The sequence below is a fragment of the Zalophus californianus genome, chromosome 11, assembly GCF_009762305.2.
Source record: "Zalophus californianus isolate mZalCal1 chromosome 11, mZalCal1.pri.v2, whole genome shotgun sequence".
NCBI lineage: Eukaryota > Metazoa > Chordata > Mammalia > Carnivora > Otariidae > Zalophus > Zalophus californianus.
The window spans coordinates 95,037,043-95,053,389 of record NC_045605.1 but is presented as its reverse complement, the minus strand read 5'-3'; the positions used below and the strand labels follow the sequence as shown (position 1 = coordinate 95,053,389).

The 16,347-nt window shown below is 57.5% G+C and overlaps 1 protein-coding gene across 1 annotated transcript in view; it reads left to right on the top strand.

Annotated features, from left to right (window-relative positions):
* Positions 1-8,816: 8,816 nt before the first annotated feature.
* Positions 8,817-16,347, top strand: part of ALX4 (ALX homeobox 4) — a 40,002-nt gene continuing 32,471 nt past the window's right edge. The window contains exon 1 of the mRNA XM_027581054.1: positions 8,817-9,270. Coding sequence (XP_027436855.1) covers positions 8,817-9,270 — 454 coding nt within the window. The remainder of the gene's footprint in view (positions 9,271-16,347) is intronic.

Genomic DNA, 16,347 nt, shown 5'->3' with positions numbered 1-16,347 from the left:
GCCCACGGCTCCCAGGGGTAAGGACCGCAGGCTGGGCGGGGGAGAGAGGGTCCACGGAGGTCCTCTGACACAAGCGACGGGATGGAGTGGGTAGGGAGGTTGGGAGGCAGCTAGTGAGAGCAGGAGGCAAGAGAAAGAGAATAACCACCACCCCTTACTAAGCACCTACTATGTGCCAGGCACTGTGCCAAGCTCTGTAGCTGTCTGTCCTTCAGTCTCTGGTTTCTGGGGTTGCTCAAATACTTTTCTCTCCGGCATTCTCCACCGCCCTGCCTTCCCCCTAACCCTCCCTCCTCCTCCTCCCTGCCAATCACAAGCCTCAGGATTATGCGGATCAGAATGTGCACTCTGGCGGCCTCTTAGGACAGGTGCTAGGGCCAGGATCCCTCCCTCCGGATCCCTCCCTCCGGAGGCAGGCCACGTGGGGTTGGTAGTTGGGGGATGGGGTGCAGGCGAGGGATGTAAATTCCAGCTCCCCCCTGCGGTGAAGCCACGGGCTATGGCTGCCCCTGAAAAGATACCAGGCTGGGAGCCCAAAGCACTGAGCCTGAGAGTCAACCTGACCTCTTGTGGGCAATGTAACTTTGGGCAAAGGGCGTCACCTGTCTGGGCTTCCATTTCCCTGGCTGTACACAGGGACTCACACCCTACCCCACAGGACAGTGAAGAGCTTACAAAGCGAACCAAGGGATGTGAAGGAGCTACTGCTGGAAGTGCAAGGTGGGGTGGCGCTGGGACCTGGAGGGCAGCAGCTACTCTGCTCCCCTAAACCCCCCCTACACACACACACACACACACACACACACACACACACACACACACACAAACCCACACCAACCACTGGGCACCAACTGCAGGAAGGGCAGGACTCTGGAAGCCATGAATTCCTTTGGCCGTTTCACTCCTGGTGCTTTGAGAAGAACCTGACACATCATGGAGGAGCTATGGCCAGAGAGGAGGATGAATATGACCCATTTCCCCAAAGGAAGAAGGACAGAAACTCCAAATGGCCATTTCTGGTTCTGCGAGGCTCGGCTACAGTACGATGCTAAAATAGCAGAGTCTCCAATATGGAAAGGAGGTGATTACTGTTGTTACTAGAAAATACCTTAACTAGGCGTGACCTCACTTACTCCTTACAGCTATCCTGTGGAGTGGGTACTATGATCATCCCCATTTTACAGAAGAGGAAGCAGAGACTTATGAAGGCGGTCACTTAGCCTGCGTTACACAGCCCCAAAGGGGCAGAACTGGGATTCAAACTTGAACCTAAAGCTGGGCTCTGGACCACTAATGGAATTGCTGTCAGGGCACCTTGCTGCCTCCCCCTTCCCGCCCCCCTTTCCCAGCCCCGGAGACCTCCCCATTGCCACAGGCAGACTCCCCAGCCCAGCTGTGTCCCGGAAAGAATCCAGAAGCCCTCTCCCACCATCCCTGAGGATAACCGTGGGGGAAGTGGGAAGTGTCGGGAAGGAGTCAGCACAGTTCCCACTGGCTGCCCACAAACTCTTGCGGCTGGGGGAGGGGGCAAATGGACAAATGAAACCCTAGAGGAGGACGTGGAAGCCAGGGCCCTGGAAGTTGGGGGGTAGGAAAACTGGAGTTAGGGGCCATGCTCCCCTCCCTGACGGGAACAGAATGAGGTCTGGTCATTGAGGGAGTGTGGATGTGCCAGTGGGCTTCAGGGATGCTGGGGAACTGAGGGGAAAGGGGGCAATGACCCAGGGCTGAACTCAAGGATCCCCAGTGGAAGAGAATCAGCCCTTTCCTGCCCCCCAAAAAAGCCTGCCCCTTTGCCTCTCCTGGCTCCAGCTTGGTTTTCTGGGTGATGGGAGGGGAAGACCACTCATACTAGGCAGAAGTCCGTTGAGTAGTCCCAGGAGGAGCATGTGAGCCTCTCCGTTGCAGAGTGAAGGGTGCTTAGGGAGGAAGGGGCTCAAGTGCAGGTCTGAGGGACAGAGAGGACTTTGGGGAAAGCCCTGTTTTGTCCCAAGGGGCCAGCTCTGCCCAGACCAGTGAAGTTTAACCTTCCAGAGTTAGGGACTCCTTTGAGACTCTGCTGAAAGTTTTGAACCCTCTCCGCAGAGACAGGAACACTTGACACAGTGTGAGGGCGGCCTCAGATCCCTCTGGCCATCAACACTTCTTTCCCTCCATTGCTGAAGCCTCCATCCTTCCATCAGAGAAATGGGTGCAAAGTTCCTAGTGCTTCCCTGGAACTCAGTCTGAGCAGGCTCTCCTCCCAGCAAGCACCTCAAGAAACCGAGGCCTCATTTCTGCCCACGAGGTGCCTCAGGAGCCTCATGTATGTGAGGTGGTCTGTTTGGGCCTCCATCTTCCCACAGCCAGTCTTTTCCAGCCACTTTTTGAAGACTTAAGGACTGCCTTCCAGGAGAGAAAGGACAGGGAGAAAACAAGGGACAGGGAGCTTTAATCCAAACACCCGGCTGGGGGTTTGGCTAATGACATTTGAGAAATATTTGTAGATTTAAGTTATCCATGTCCTCTGGGGCCATTACCAATATTCAGGGGGTGCTCCTGCTGGGACCCCAGAGGAGGCTTTCAGGTTCCAACAAGGTCCTCTGCGGATCGAGCGAGGATGAAGGAGCTCGAGCCATGTTTTCTACGGGGCTCACCAGACCCCAGTTCCGCCAGCTCTGGGCCTCGGAGCTCTCTCCCCGCCTTGCACACTTCCGAGAGAAGGGCAGGGAGCCGGGCTGCCACGCCAGGCCTGCGCCTTCAGATGGGATCCCCAGCCCCGCAGGAGAAGTGGGGGTGCAGGGCACGCCTCGAGTGCGAGAGGCAGATCCCCGGGAGCCCATCTGGGTGGGCCAAGCTGTGTGTCCCCGCGGGAGCGGGCCACGGCGGGGATCCTTTGTAAAAACCTCCATCCCTCCCGCCTTGGACTGCTTTGATGCCCAAGACAGTGTGTGAGCGACGAGGACTCTAGAACGCGTAGCTTATCCGGCCCCTTGGGAGCTCAAGCCCTTCACAGATTAATGCAGGAAGATATGCCCCTGAATGCAGGCTTCCTTTCGACCCCCTTGCTCTCTGACCTTATTAAACATAGTGCAGGAGGTGGGGGAGGTGGTCACCCTCGAAGGCCTCTCCCAGCGCCCAATTCCTGAGCGTTTGCCAGCCGGGATCAATACGGGCCCGGAGCATGGGAAAAGGCAAAGCACTGAAACTCAGGGTACAGAGCCAGGCAAGGAGGAAGGGCAGCCCGGGACCTGCTCCCGCACCCCCTAAGACTAGGTCCTCCCGTGAGCTCAACGCTCCTAGGGAACCCACTCCTTCCGCTGGGCAGCTGGGTGCACTTGGGCGTGGCACTGCCGTGTCTTGCACCCCCCACCCTTCACCACGGGCCTCGGGGAGCACCTGGAGAACCTCGGTGGGGCAGTGCCACCCTCCCCGCCTCGGTCCGACAGGGGGCGCGGCCCGCCCGAGGCAGCGCGGGTGCGGGAGCTGAGTAGGCAGGTGCCTCCGTGTCCGCATTGGGGATACTGGGGCAGGGTCTGGGAGGCTGCTTGCGGGTGGGTCCACGCGTGTGGCCGGGGCTGGCGATCGCTGGGAGTCCCTGGCCCGGCTCACTTCTATCACGAACCTTCGGCACTGGAGAAGTGAAAACTTCTCTGTAAGGTCTTCAGGCCAGGGGGACCAGGAACCATTTGATCCGCAGGTCCCCCAGAGATCTCTGAGAACTGGACTTGCTTACAGAGGTCTCTGACAATGCATAGTGATCAGGGCCATGGTATGATGTAAGATCACCTGAGTCAGAGTCCCAAGTCCTCTGCTTTGCTGATGACGCTAAGCAATTGCTTTACTTCTCTGGGCTTGGATGTTTCAATCACTGTAAAATAAGAATAATAGTACCACCATGGGGCTATTTTGAGGACTGCAAAGATCTCCCCGCAAGAACTTACTTGTAACAGTTGTCCAATACATTGTTGCTAATATCATGTTATTTCCAGAGTATGAGGCTTGTGTACAGGGGTCTGCAAGGCAGGGAGGGGTCCTGTGCAAAATTTATGATTCCTGCCTCCCCAATTTATATCTTAACTCTTCCTGCCCATTCTGCAGGTGTCCAAAATGGCCTTTCATCGGCCCCAAACTTCTGGGCAGTCTTTGTTGCCTCCTGCCATTTACCGGGGGGCAACTTGGAGCCAAGGAGTCCGCACTCCCGCTGAGGTGGGTATGGTCCCCATTTTACTTACACTGCAAGTTGAGGTTTGGGGCAGTCAGGAGAAATCCCGTAGAAGACAAGCCTGTCTGCCCCCCGCCTTGGGGGAGGGCTAGACTACCCAGGCCCTGAGCTCCACTGTTTGTCCAGTAGGGGCAAGAATGCAATGGGGAGAGCTCAGACCAAAAGGGGGTGGCTCCAAATCTGTCCTTCCCTTTGAAAGAAAGGTGTGTCTGCTCTGTCTTTCCCCATTTGGGACCTTCTACCCAACTCAGTCCTACATGCCTGATCTCCAGAGTTCCAGCCCCTAACTGCAGGGACTGGCCAGTTACCCTCCAGTGCTGGAACATGCTCCCCTGCTATTCGTTCATTCACTCATTCATTTGTTCGTTCGTTCGTTTATTCACTCCTTCAGCCATTCATTCAATAGCTATTACTAAGAGGTACTATGTGCCAGGCACTGTACTTCCTACTGGGGAGACAGTAGCCATGAACTCACATTCTAGTAGGAAGACAGACAATAAACCAAGCAGATCAACAAACGTGGAAATAATGTCAGATCAGCATAGATACTATGGAAAAAAACAAACAGGCAGATGGCACTGAGCAGTATCTAGGGTGGGGAAGGAAGGTCTCCCAGAGGAGGTGACACTGAGCACTTGGCCTTGACAAAGAAAGGCTTTTTCTTCAGGACTTTCCCTTCCCCAGCAGTGTGGGGAGCCCTCAAAAGGGGGAAGCTGTTTCCAGCCCTCAGAGGAGGAGTTGCGACAGGGAGAAGAAAGGGGACAGTCGTGATGTCGATGCAGGGGGTGGGGGTGCAGGACCTAAAGCAGAGGGCCCTGCTGACCCCCACTGTTCCTGGTGGCAGTGAAGTAACAGGAAGTACAGAGATGGCCAAACCAGGGGAGTCAAGAACAGGAGGACCTTCAAGACCAACAGCAAGTCAGAGGGAGCTTTAGCTGCAGGAGAAATACCCCACCTGGAAAGCAGAGGCTGGGGCCAAAACCTGGCTTCAGTGCCCTCGGAGTTGCCAGGTGGCTGGTAACCTTCATTGGGGAAGTGCGTGGGAGTGGCTTGGCTTTCAGCAATGGATGGAGGGATGGGTGGGCTGACGGGTGAACAAATGACTGGCACACAGACAGAAATAACCCGCTACACTTATTAGTGTTCTCTCCTGAAAGGTGTGTTTTGGGGGAAGGCACTTGGGAGAGGGTGTCAGTGACAGTTTTCATGAGGCAAACAACATGCCCAGCATGTTCTCACCTGGGTCACAGGCAAACCCACACCCAGGTTCATACTTCCTCACTCGCAAGCAAGTGCCCAATCTTTCTGAGTCCATCCATAAGAAACAGCACAGAAAGGTAGAATTCTGGTTCTCATGATGGTTCCAAGGACGCAGGACGTCAATGCACCAGAGGGACTCCGGTTGAAGGCATCAAATGCCGTACCCGCTTGGGTTTGAAATTCCCCCAGGTAGCTGGGGAAAAGGCTGAATAATGAGGAACTAATGAAACAGGTAATAAAAGCCAGGGTGGGTAGGTGGTGAGAGGCAGGGCTTAAAGAAAGCTTCCTGCAACTGGGCAGGTTTTTTGCATTGAGAGCTTGCCGCAGCGCAGAGGTTACTGGAGAAGATCATGTCATTGCAACTGCACCTGTTTTGCACCCATGCATTTCGATGCTCAGGGTGTTCCCCTCATGTCTAGGCCTGGAATTGGAGGGGTGCGGGAGAAGTGGAGGGTTTGCTGCCACCGCACAGGGGCTTGTGGGCAGCTTCTGGGTGCATGGAACGGAGAGCCTGCTCGCTTGGCACTCCTTGGCAAAAATTCGCCCCTAAGCCTCTGGACCACACGCTGTTTTCATTCATTCATTCAACGCACATTTTATGAGGACCTATGATGTGTCAAGTCCTGTAGTGAACAAAACAGGCCTGGTCCCTGTTCTGAGAGAACTCGTTATTCTTGGGCAGCCCCAGAGAGGTTGGCAGGCTCTTAATTTTGTCGCTTAATTCCTGAAGAGGGGGAGGGATAAAGGAAGCCAAAAACCCTGGAACTAGTATGGCAAGAGGCAGTGGATAGAAACCTGGGTCCAACAGCTCTGGCTTTAATATTTTTTCACGAATATTTGTGGGGCACCAAGCTTGGCAGCCACTGCCCTCTAGGAACCTCTGACTAGTGAGGTCAAGATTCACACGGACATGGGCAACCAAGACAACAACGGGGTCCGAAATAGAGACTCAGCAAAAGGGAACGCCATATCCCACTGGGAGATATGGGAAGGCTTTCGGGAGGAAGGGACCCTAGCTGGACCCCAAATCATTTACAAGACAAAAGCGCAGGAATGAGATTGGAGAATTCCGGGTAGAGGAAACTGCTAGGCTACTGTGCACAGGCCGAACTTGGCAGGTTCTGAGAACTGAAAGAAGTTGGCTAGACTGGAGCATTTGGAATGATGGAGGCTCATCCACTTTTTCCTATCTGAGGCTGGGAAATGCGATGGTTTCTTTGAGTTTCAATCTACCCATCTGCAAAATGGGTAGGACAAGGTGAGTGATGTCACATTGTTGCGGGGGGGGTTGCAGGGGGAATGACCTGTGGATGGCTTCTGGCACAATTGGTGCTCAATAAATATAAGATGACTTATATCTGCGTGGCTTATGTCTGTGGGCCAGAGAGGCGCGGGTCCCATGGGCCGCGGGGGAGGGGTTCAGACCTGCGCACCCTTGGCCTAGGTTTTCGGAATATCTTTATTAACGAGCACTTCAAGGTAAGCCGCGATGGAAACCAGATGTGGGATCGAGCAGTCGGCGGCAGAGCAAGGAGCAGAGATACCAAGGGAGTGGGGTGGGGGTGAGGATTAGCCCAGCTGAGGTTGGGGGTAGAAGCACGACCCCCCAGGTATTTTTTCTTTGGGAGACCTTAGGTGCAGAAGATTGATTTCTGACCCACATCCCTGGGTTTGTTGGCGCTCAGGCGCTCTCTCCTTATACTTTGCCCCTTCACCTCTCATCCCTTCCCCCGCCTCCTTTGAGGTAAATCCTCAATCCACGGACTTTCCCTGCAGTTTATCAAAAGCTGTTCTAAGTGGTCTCCTTCCAACTGAGTCATTCCCCAGTGGGAGACCCATTTCCTCTGCTTTTTGCGTTTTCGCTGTCCCCAGTGCCATCCCAGGACCATGGAGGGACTAGCCCCAGCATGGGTTCCAAGGCGGGCCCCCGCCAGGCGACCGCACCTCTCTGAGCCTCGGTTTGTTCATCTAAAATTGGGGACCCCAACCTCCACCCTTCACAGTTGTTGTGAGGCAGTGCAATCGATGACCAACCCTGGGGAAAAGGCTGGACGCACCCTAAAATTCTTCTCCCTTGCTGTGGCTGGTCCCAGTGCCCCAAGGCGCGCGCAGCTGAGGGAAACCACAACCCATCAAATCCAAGCCATCGGTTTTACAGTCGGAGACAGTGAGTCTAGAGAGAGAAAAGGCTTCCTCACCCTTACCCCAAGCCGTGAGCAGGTGACAGGGAGATGACAGGGAACAGCCAGCAGGTCTCCAAACTCCTTGCTCTCAACCCCGTGGACCGAAAATCCCCTGGGCTGGGTGCAGCTGGGAGGAGAGCTCTGTCCCAGGAGGGGACGGAGAGGACCGAGCTCTAAAGCTTCCATAACCTGGCCCATAAGGGCTTCTCTGGTGTTTGAGCGCACACAGGCCCCTCGACACCCTGCCCCAGCACCCATGTAGGGGAGGGAAATAGTTAATTAGACGGGAAAGTGGCCGAGCACAGGACTACTGCCTTGGGTGTGTGCTAAGTTCGTAGAGGGAATGAGAATGGGGAAGAGGGGTTGGAAGCAGAGAAAGAGGCACTGGTAGGAAGGCCCAAAGCTGTGCCGACAAATTCGAAGGTCATTGTCCCAAGGACTGCACTAGGAGGCTAGCGACCCTTCTGACTCTGAAAGTGAAAACCTGTTAGGTGTTTTTTGTTTCTTTTCTTTTCTCTTTTCTCTTCTTTTTTTCTCTCTTTTAATCTGTCCCTAAAATTTTGCCTGCCCCCACCCCTGGGCCAAAGCTTGGACCCGCCATTCTCAGCCTAGTTTTGGGAGTCTTAGGGCCCCGGTCACCTCTCCCACCCGGCCTAGAATCGGAAAGGCCCTCGGGCGCCTCCGGGTTTAATCCCCAACGAGCAAGTTAGTAGCATCTCTGTGTTTGGGGAGTAGGGGGAGAGGTGGGGGTGGGGCGGAGGGAAGAAGGAGAGAAGGAAGGAGAGAGTCAGGGGAAAAAATTCACTCTCCCTCTTTTTTCACCCCCATTTCAAAATCTTAAGAGGCTTTGGGAGATCTGGTCAACTTTCCGAAACATCTGAATCTTTTTACAGCCCTCCGTTCTTTCCCTGGGCCAGCTGCGGGGAGGGAGAAGAAAGAGAGAGGAGGAGGAGGGAGGAGAGAGAGACAGAGAGACAGAGAGAGAGACGAGAGGACAGAGAGAGAGAGAGAGAGAGAGAGAGAGACGTGGAGGGAGGAGGGAGAGCGAGCAGGCCCGCGCGGAGCGCAAGGCCACCGCCTCCTCGCCTCCCCAAACTCCCGGGCAGGGCGCGCGGTGGCGTCCTCGCGCTCTCGCTCGCGCCCCCGCCCTTCGCCCGCGCAGGCCAGGCATGAATGCTGAGACTTGCGTCTCTTACTGCGAGTCGCCGGCTGCTGCCATGGACGCCTACTACAGCCCGGTGTCGCAGAGCCGGGAGGGCTCCTCGCCTTTCAGGGCATACCCCGGCGGCGAGAAGTTCGGCACAACTTTCCTCTCGGCCGCCGCCAAAGGGCAGGGATTCGGAGACGCCAAGAGCCGGGCCCGCTACGGCGCGGGGCAGCAGGACCTGGCGGCACCCCTGGAGAGCGGCGCCGGGGCGCGGGGCTCCTTTACCAAGTTCCAGCCGCAGCCGCAGCCGCCGGCCCCGCAGCCGCCGCAGCCGCCGCCGCCGCCGCCGCCGCCGACCGCGCAACCCCCGCATCTCTACTTGCAGCGCGGCGCTTGCAAGACTCCCCCGGACGGCAGCCTCAAACTCCAGGAAGGCAGTGGCGGCCACAACGCGGCCTTGCAGGTCCCCTGCTACGGTGAGTGCACGTGCGGGGTTGCTCGGGGGCCTGGGCTCGGCGGGCCGGGGAGGCGCGGGGCCGCGCCGCGGGTGGCTCTGGGTCGGAAAACAGGAACCGACGGTTCCGAGGGGACCGTGGGGTCCGTCCGGCCCTCTTCATCTCCCCACGCCGAGGGCTCGGAGCTGTTGCGGCTGTTGAACCCGCCCTGGGGGTTGTTTTCTCCGCGTCCTCGCCTGTTCTCCCAACCACTCGCTTTGCGCGGCTCGCGGGGCCGCCTCCGAAGCGGATGCTTCGCCCGGCTCGGGCCGTGCGGCGGCGAAGTGTGGCGGCGCGGCGCTCAGGCGCGGCGCTCCGGGGCTGCCGAGGCCTCGCTCCCCGCAGGCCTGGAGGCTCCCCGGGAGGTGCTGCAGGTGGGAGCATCGCAGGTGCCGAGCCCGCTGGGAGCCCGGAGCGCAGTCAGGCTGAGCGCGCCCCGGGTGCCGCGGGTCGGGGACGCCGCACGGGTGCGGGGCCGCAGACGCCTGGAGCCGCCGAGGACCCGAGTTCGCCCCCTACACCTCCCCCCCCACACACACACACACACAAGCCCGGCTCTCGGGGGAGAGGCAGGCCGGCTGGCGTTCGGAGCGATTCTCGCCCGGCGAACCTGGGAGGCGGCTGGCCTCGGAACAATGGTTTAGGACCGACCGGCAAGAACGCGGGGAGCGGCAGAGTTCCAGGCAGCGCAACGCTGGGGGAAGAGGGAAGCTTCTGGGTCCCGATTTGGGCCCACAGGGAAACCTGAGGCCTAAATGACCTCCAAGCCCCCTTGAGCTCCCAGGCAGGACATAGGCCTGGGCCCCCAGAGCTTAGCAACCGTGATGGAGGAAAGGGCAGCCTGAGGCCAGAGCCGCTCAGGAGCCTAGGCCTTCTCGCCCACTGATTCGGGATTGACAAGCCCCAAGCTGGCAAAGAGAGAAACCCAGAAGGGAGGGAAAAATCTTCCTGGGCTAGGAGCCCTGGATACACACTCTCCCTGAGGCCTTGGCCTTCAGGCAGGGCCCTGGAGATGAGCTGGTCCTGACACACCAACGGCTTTGGCTGCACTGGCCCATGCTGCACGGAGAGACACCAAGACTGGGGACAGACATGGGACATGGTGGAGGCCTTGGTGGCTAGAATAGCCTTAGGAAAACAGCCCCTGGCAGACACTTTCTTACGTTCAAACTAGTTTACCAGAGGCTCACAACTAGTTCATTAGGTGGTTGTTGACGCAAACATTTGCACATACACTTGACTACACACACAACCTCTTCCTCATGAGCCAACAGAGTCACACACTAAATACACTCAGTCATGTGGCCTCACACATAGTCACACATTCCCAAACCCACAGGACAGGACTGAGAGCAGATTTAGAAAGATCCAGTGGCCTTTCCCCACTTCCTCCACCTTTCCTCTCCACCTTCCTGTTGGAATGAGATCAGGCACTCAGATCACAGACATTCACGGCTCCACACAGGTGCTCCTTCCTCACTCGGGCAGGCAGGGGTTGTCAGCTCCTGTCAGCAGGCACCCGCCTGCCAGGGCTGCAGACTCGCACTCCCGTCTCCTGGCCTTACCCAGGCCCCTCCTGGTCCCTGTCGCCAGGACTGTTAGGTGAGAGCAAGTCTCAGACTGAGGGACGTGTGGAGGTCCATTGTGCAAAGCCAGGAGCCTCAAAGGCTTTCTCTCCCACTATACTGGATTTTCATGTTTTAAAGAAATCCACTAGTGAGGCTTCTGCGGAGGAAGAGACATTACATAAGAAAAGGTGCCAAGCTGCTTCCAACCTCTTGTTTGGCAGATGTCTTCAGGTCCAGGGAGAGAGAGGAAAGGGCTGGCCCCCTCTGGGCACCCTCTCAGGGCGCTGCTGGGCCCCCACACACCGGCCTGGCCCTTCCTCTAACTTGCATTAGCCGGTTGAGCAAGCGACTCCTTGAAAGCCCTTTTCCTCATAGAGGTAACTGCATCAGTGGGTGGTAAGTGCCCACCCCCCCACACCAAGAAAGCAAAAGTCTAGTCTCCTCCAGGATTCCACCAAAAGCCTCTGTGCTATTGGGAACCTGTAGACACTCAATTCTGAGGACCGGGCCGGCCCCTGCCCCTGCTCTGGGCAAAGCCCTAAGCTGCAGATTGGGACAAAAGGAGGCCCAGAATCAGCCACAGGACCACCACTCCCCTGCTGCCTGAGATGGAGGCACTGCTCAGGGCAAAGCCACAAACAACAAACAGCTCTGTTTATTCTTCTCCTAGCAGCTGAGCTTCCCTGGCCAGGAGGAGACTTCTGGCCCTTGCGGAAAGATTTGGCACATGAAGTCCAAGATGAGAAACCAAGGCACCAAGAGGTTAGGCTGTGCCCTTTACAGAGGCAGCTGGGAGGAGGGCCTCTGGAGTTGGCTCTGTAGGCGGCCAGCAAGCAGGGAAACTGAGGCACACACTGGTGGCAGTTCTCTCCCACACTTGGAGAATGTGGACTAAAGAGGGGGTAAATGGGGTTCAAAGAAAAAGCCGGCCCCGGCGATCTGACTGCAGGTAGCTTGGACCTTGCAAACCTCCCTCCCGGCTCTTTTGGTCCCGGGGCTGGAAGCTCCGTTCTGGATCGGCGGAAGGGCACCGAATGGGGGGCGAGGCTCCGGAGACCTCCTCCGGGACCTCAGCCCGGGGAGCCACTCGCGGCGCGTCCAAGCGCCCCTGGGCCAGCGAAGCCCCGGCCTGGGGGTGCTGCGCCAGGGCCACACTGAGCGGGCGCGCGGCGGGGAAGCCGCCTACAGTCCCCGCGGGCCCGGCCTTCTCCTTCCCGGAGCTGCCGAAAGTGGAGGTGAGAAATCCTCTCAGTCCGCAGGCGTCCCTACCCCTTCCTGGGCCTCCGTTTCGCCCTCAGTACTAAAAGCTCGCCGAGCAAGCCGACTGGGCAGTCCCCTCCGGGTGCAGGAGATGATTGCGAGTTTGGGAACGTGCCCCACGGTTCGCGTGTGCTGCAGTCACCGTATCGCCGGGCTCCCGGGGCGCACCTCGGCCTTGCGAAGTCCTTGCTGGTTCCTGGCCCGTCCTTGGGCCCATGGGCCCCAGCGGACACGCCAGCTTGGAGACCCGACGTTTCTCCGCCGCACTAAGAGCCTCCTCATCGCCAGAGTGAGGTCTCCCGCGCCTCGCCCCGCCACCCCGAGCCCCCGGCAGCCGCCCCGAGCCACCCCCGCGGCCGCCGCTGCCCCAGGCCTCGGCCATGCGCCCCGGGAAGCTTCGGGGAGCAGCTCTGCTCCCTCCTCTTTCGCTTTCGATTCGGTGCGCGCAGGTTTTCGTTGCTAGCCGCTGACTACCTTTCCATCCACGCGCCCCCCCACCCCCCCCCCAAAGAAGCTCTCACAGCTCAGAGGTCGCGAGACGCGGGCCAGGCCGGAGACCCCTGGGGCGCCGCCGAGGGGCTGGTCCTGATTTGTTGAATTAGATGCAGTGTTTGAACGCTAAGGGTATTTATTTCCCCCGCACCGACACCATCCACACACCACTGAACGTGTAAACCCTGCCTGGGTCCTATTCGAAGTTAGTCAAAGAAGCGGCGTGTGGTTTTGCGTAAGAGAAGCCCAAAATAAGACCTCGAGAAACGGACAGGAGAGAAGAAACAGTTAAGAGCCCCAGGGTGATTGTAGGATGATCGAGAGAAAACTCCAGCCTGGGAGCTGTGCCGTTGCCGACCTGGGTCACTTTTGGAGGAGGGGGCAGAGAAGGAAAATGCATTTAATGTTGTCCTTTGTTAATTTCTGTAGCCGTCAGCGTGCTGGAACAGTCGGCCTAAACACAGATGACCCTAAATAGAAAAAACAGAAGGCCTGGATTAAAGGTTTAGTATTTTAAATCAATCGATTTGCAGTTTTTTTATTGTAAGTTCTGTACAGTGCAGTACACAGCTAAGTGGAAAGTTCGAAGAACTGTTCTGTAAACTACCACCAGGACCAGGATACAGATGTGTATATATACCCGAAAATTGGGGGGGAATTTTTTTTTTTTTTTTTTGGTGAGTTGTTTTAAAGAAAAATTCAGAAGAGACTTCGGAGAGCCGGAGACCCCACCCCCACCCCCGTTTGCGACGGTGGTGTTTCTTGAGTAGGGTGACCTCGTACGCCTGGACATTTGCACCACCCGGACTGGAAAACGAGGTTACTTACCCGCTGCACCAAAAACCTCGATGCAGCGGCCGGGCTGTCCCGGTCCAGACTCCCCGAAGCCCTGGGCTGAGCAGGCTGCAAAACGGAGCCGAGGTAGGAAAACAAGTTAAAATACCATGCATAACATTTCCCGAAGTCCCTAAGGACTTTCGTTTTGGAGAGCAGCGGGGCACACTTTTCCGGGGATGTACCTTCATCTGGGTCTCAGCCGCTTTCCTCCTGCAGCTCTGCGCGCGCGGCTTTGTTTTGATGGAAAATTGGAATACAAAGTGGAAATATGGTGGCCTTCGCAGCGGTGGGGGTGAGGGGAGGTTGGAGTCCCGCGTGCTCAGTCTGGGTTTCGGGCTTCTCCGCTGACCGGGGTACCCGAAGCAGCAGGCGGGGGGAAAACTGCCGGGAGCGCCCTAGGCTCCGAGGCCAGGGGTCCGGGAATGGGGAAGCCACCGGGCTTGGTGGTGCTTGGTTTTGCAGCAAGGAAACGGGAGTAGGGAAGAGGGGCTGCGACAGAGTGCTTGGCTAGAGAGAGTTCCCTGCCCCGAACGAAGCCCGCTGCCCAGACACCTCACCCCACCCCCGCCCCACCTAGGCCCAGGCACTGTTTTGGGTGGGGCGGTGGGAGCCCATTTGTGCCTCTGGACACAGCCTGCCAGGCGCCATCAGGCCACATGCTCCCCAAGCTATGGGGTTCCTGGGCGTCGATAAAGTGACAAGACAGCTCCGTGCTGATACTGCTCAGTGAATTCAGAGTTTAAGACACTGGGGCCCCTTGCTCAGGGGCCCTGGGCACCACACGCCTTTGTTGGGTCTGGATTAGACTAGTGAGAAGCCCTTCTTCCGAAGAGTGCCCTTTTTCGGAAAGAAGATGCACTTCTCTCCAGCCAACAGTCCCTCCCAGCCGCAGGCTGGTGCTTCATCTGGGATCACAGTTATTCGTAGCCCCCAGGGACCTCCCCTCCAGAACTGCAGGTCCCCCCCCCAGCCCTCTCTGGTCTACAAATGTGCAAATGGTCCACACCCCCACCTCTTTGCAAGATTCTCCTTCCTCACCCAGTACAGGGGGTCAAGGTAGCCTGGGTCAGCAAATGCTCTTTTGCCTGACAGCCGCTCTCCCCTAAAAAGGCTGACTCAGTGGTTGGATAGAAGCCTCCCATGTGTCCAGGGTGGTGTCCTGGGGACCTCAGACCCGCCCACCTACCCCCGGGCCCAGGGCATTCCAACGCCTTACCACAGACCTCTTCTCTACACCCCATCCCACCCCGCAGGCACCACCAGTACCAAGGGTGGGGGACCGGTGGTGGAAAGGGAGCTGAGGCTTGGCTGAGGGGCAGTTCAGAGCAGCAAAAGGCTGGGGATTTGGGTGGCGATGCGGGCCAGCGGGCAGTTTCAGATTTTAGTTCCAGAGGCAGATAGAAGGATCACCACGGAGCTCCACTGCACCTGAAATGCCTTTTTGGAGAGGAGGGTTTTACAGGGAAATACTTATGGGTGTGTGTGTGTGTGTGTGTGTGTGTGTGTGTGTGTGAGAGAGAGAGAGAGAGAGAGAGAGAGAGAGACTGAGGCGCCACCACCCGCCAAGTACCTGTCTTTCCTGGGCCACCGCGCTGGGTGTGCTTGAGTTCGGACGCTCCGAGCTGCAGGGCGCCGGCCCTGCTGCGTGTTCCAGAAGGAGCGAGAGCTGGGTGCGCGCTTCACTGGATTCTTAAAGCAGATCGCCTTCGAGCGGATTCTCCGTCCAAACTGGGGGCCGCGGAGCGTGGGCGTCAGCCCCAAGGCCCTTGCAGATGGACTGCCGGCGACCCAGGCTGGGGCAGAGCATCTGGTTCTCCCCGCGCTCCGAGCGCCCTGGTGGAGAAGATTGAGAGGCTGTGGAAGGTTTGGGCGAGGACGCTAAGGTCCAGCGTGGCACACGTGCAGGGCAGGGCGCACAATCCAGGGCAGATCACGGGTCTCCACCCCTGAGTTCTCTATTCCCTGCGTGGCCTTGGGAAAGCCCCTTCCCCGTCCCCTCCTGGGTCTGAATTTGTGAAATGCAAGAGTTTGGACAATTTCCAAAGGCACTCTAGGGGTTTCTGCGAAAGTACCAGTCTGGACCCGCCTTCAGCCCGCTTCCCAGGAAGCAGAAACGGGTCTTGAGGGTTCCCTGAGGTGGGCTTAGGGGGTACAGGGACAACATGGGCAGGAGTTTCAAGATAAGTGGGCTGGTGGCCCTGGAGGGCCCTGGTTGAATGCAGATTCTAGGCTCCAGGCTTGGACTTGAATACAGAGAGGAACCAACTGGGGAGCGTCTTCGTGCCCACAGATGGCCAGGCTCAAGCTGAGGCTCTGGGAATCCTGGTCCCTCCAGTCTGCTCATGTCCCCTGTCTCCACTCGTGGTACCTATGTCCACACTTACTGAGCACCTACTATGTGCCAGACTTCCTCCTAGGAGAACAGAGTGCTTGCCTGCTATCCTATAGCTTAGGTCCTTCCAGAGCTCTTTGGGCATAATAAATGTTTACTGGCTAGTAGAAGGATGAATGGAGAATTGGTGTCTCCTTCAGAGTGTGGCTCGAGCATGGATAGGGGTTTTTTGGTTTTTTTTTTTGTTTTTTTTGGATAGGGGTTTTTTTATGAGCACGAGCGCAGGGTGAACTCAGTGTGCACGCGTCCCGCCCATACTCAGTGGATCTGGGGCTTGCTGTCCAAATGTGTCTCAGGGTGTGGCCATGGGTGCTAACTGATGCACACTCCTGCGCGCACTCATGCTTGCGCCCATTGTACCTCGTGTAGGGGAGTTGCACCTGTGCCAGTTAGGGACGCCCCTCGGGGCCCCCCGTGGCAGGCAGGGCCGCAGCTGCCAGAGTCACTTGTGGGGAGACGGTGACTTAAGCGTCTGTGTTTCACAGCCTGTGGCCTTCCCAGCCACGGGTC